Source organism: Apium graveolens, chromosome 1 (assembly GCF_009905375.1).
Source record: "Apium graveolens cultivar Ventura chromosome 1, ASM990537v1, whole genome shotgun sequence".
Lineage (NCBI taxonomy): Eukaryota > Viridiplantae > Streptophyta > Magnoliopsida > Apiales > Apiaceae > Apium > Apium graveolens.
This window is the reverse complement of record NC_133647.1, coordinates 10,659,414-10,661,346: the sequence shown is the minus strand read 5'-3', so window position 1 is coordinate 10,661,346 and position 1,933 is coordinate 10,659,414. Positions and strand designations below refer to the sequence as shown.

The 1,933-nt window shown below is 37.0% G+C and overlaps 1 protein-coding gene across 1 annotated transcript; it reads left to right on the top strand.

The window, feature by feature from the left end:
• The first annotated feature begins 937 nt into the window (after nt 1-937).
• LOC141708980 (uncharacterized) lies at nt 938-1,933 on the top strand. The gene is made up of 2 exons (XM_074512889.1): nt 938-1,137; nt 1,273-1,933. The coding sequence occupies exons 1-2, from the start codon at nt 938-940 to the stop codon at nt 1,931-1,933; spliced, it is 861 nt and encodes a 286-aa protein (XP_074368990.1).

The window sequence follows — 1,933 nt, the reverse complement described above, 5'->3', positions numbered from 1 at the left end:
ATAACTACCGAAACTTTTCAAAAGATAGAAAACCGTTTTCTCTAAAACCAACATATTTTAGATGAACGCGATTAACACCGAAACTACTAAATTTTCAAAATTTAAAACTTTGAAAAAAATGATTAAAACTCGAGATACACATAATGAGATATGATTTATATTTTGGGAAAATAGTTTGAATATTGTTATGTTACTCAAGTTCAAGAGACATATTTTCAGAAAAAGGATTTCATGAAAATATTCGACTCGAATTTGAGGCTTACCTTTTTGTCATGATATACAAGAATTTTTTGAAAAGACTATTGTTTACACCATGTTATTATTAATTTGTTGAGATATTATACTATTTTGGAATATTTTAATCAACTTATTGTTTTCTTCTAAATTGCAAGAAGATGCCAAGAGGACGGCCTAAGAAGAATCATCCACCTCCACTAGAAGAAGAGAGCCATGATACCCAACCTCACCTATAACAAAACCAAGACCGAAGACAACATAGGGACCCGACCCCACCTCAGAATCAAGATGACCCTATACGACTATTGGTAGCATTTCTTCGACAACAAACTCAAAATCCTCCAACTAGAAGAGGGGGACCACAAGATCAACAACCCCATCTACTGTTACCTTCAAATCCTTTAAATCTTTGAACCCACCTGAGTTCAAAGGTACCACTGACCCTGTTGAGGCTCGAGTTTGGCTTCGTGAGATCAAAAAGACATTTAAAATAGTTGATGTTGAAGAAGAGAAGAAAACTATCTTTGTTGCCTATATGCTAAAAGGAGAAGCTACCTATTGGTGGGAAGCCAAGAAAACACTGGAAACCACTTTGCCTATACCATGGACTAGATTTACGGAACTGTTCCTCGAAAAGTACTTCCCAAAATACATGGAGAATCAGATGGAACTTAAGTTTTTAGAACTTAAGTAAGGAAACATGTCAGTAGCTGAATATGAAGCTAAGTTCACCGAGCTCTCTAGGTTCGTTTTATACCATGTTGACACTGATGAGAAGAAAGTCAAGCGATTTCAGCAAGGACTAAAACCTTACATTCAGAACCACATAGCTGTGTTTGAAATCATCAACTACACCACACTAGTTCAGAAAGTTACAATTGTGGAAAGTGGAAGCGAGCTGTATACTAAGGACGCGGATGTGAAGAAGTGAAAGTTCCAAAACCATAGTGGAAGAAGCTTTGAGAAAAAGGTTGAAAATCTTCCAGGGAAACGACCTTTTGTAAAATGTGAGGACTTGAATGTTGGAAATAGAAGGATTGAAAATGTCGGTGCTCGAAAGGATAATCCCAGATTCAGGACCCCTCAAAACTCTAACTTACTTCAGGGAAGACCACCTTTACCTGAGTGCAAAACATGTGGAAGAAAGCATCATGGGGAGTGTTATCAGGAAAATGTCACTTGTTTCAACTGCGGACAAAAAGGACACCATGCATCTCGCTGTAAGGAAAAAGCTACTATTTGTTACTCTTGTGGAAAGAAGGGTCACATGGCTAAAGATTGCCAAAAGCAAGCACCTAATGAAAGCTCTAAACTTAGACTTATGGCACCTCCAAGCAATAAGCCTACTGCACGCACTTTCAATATGACAGTTAAAGATGCCATTGCTGATAATGATGTGATAGCAGGTACGCTTCTAGTTAATTCTGAAGATGCATATATTTTAATTGATTCCGGTGCTACAAGATCTTTTATATTTTTGAACTTTATGAGTAAGTTGGGCATCGAGTCAGTTACATTAGAAGAAGGTATGGCCATAGAAGTAGCAAACCAAGAAGTTGTCAATATTGATCAAGTATGCCTAAATTGTGACATAGAGATACGTGGACAAAATTTTACTGCTGACCTCATTCCTTTTAAGTTAGGAGAATTTGACGTGATTTTGGGAACGGATTGGTTAGTTAAATATGACGCATAA

What these genes read in the sequence shown, in the direction of transcription:
- LOC141708980 (XM_074512889.1), top strand. Translation starts at nt 938, where the DNA reads ATGTCAGTAGCTGAATATGAAGCTAAGTTCACCGAGCTCTCTAGGTTC. An exon ending in GTGGAAAGTGGAAGCGAGCT is followed by an intron (nt 1,138 to 1,272) that starts GTATACTAAGGA and finishes TGGAAATAGAAG; the next exon opens with GATTGAAAATGTCGGTGCTC.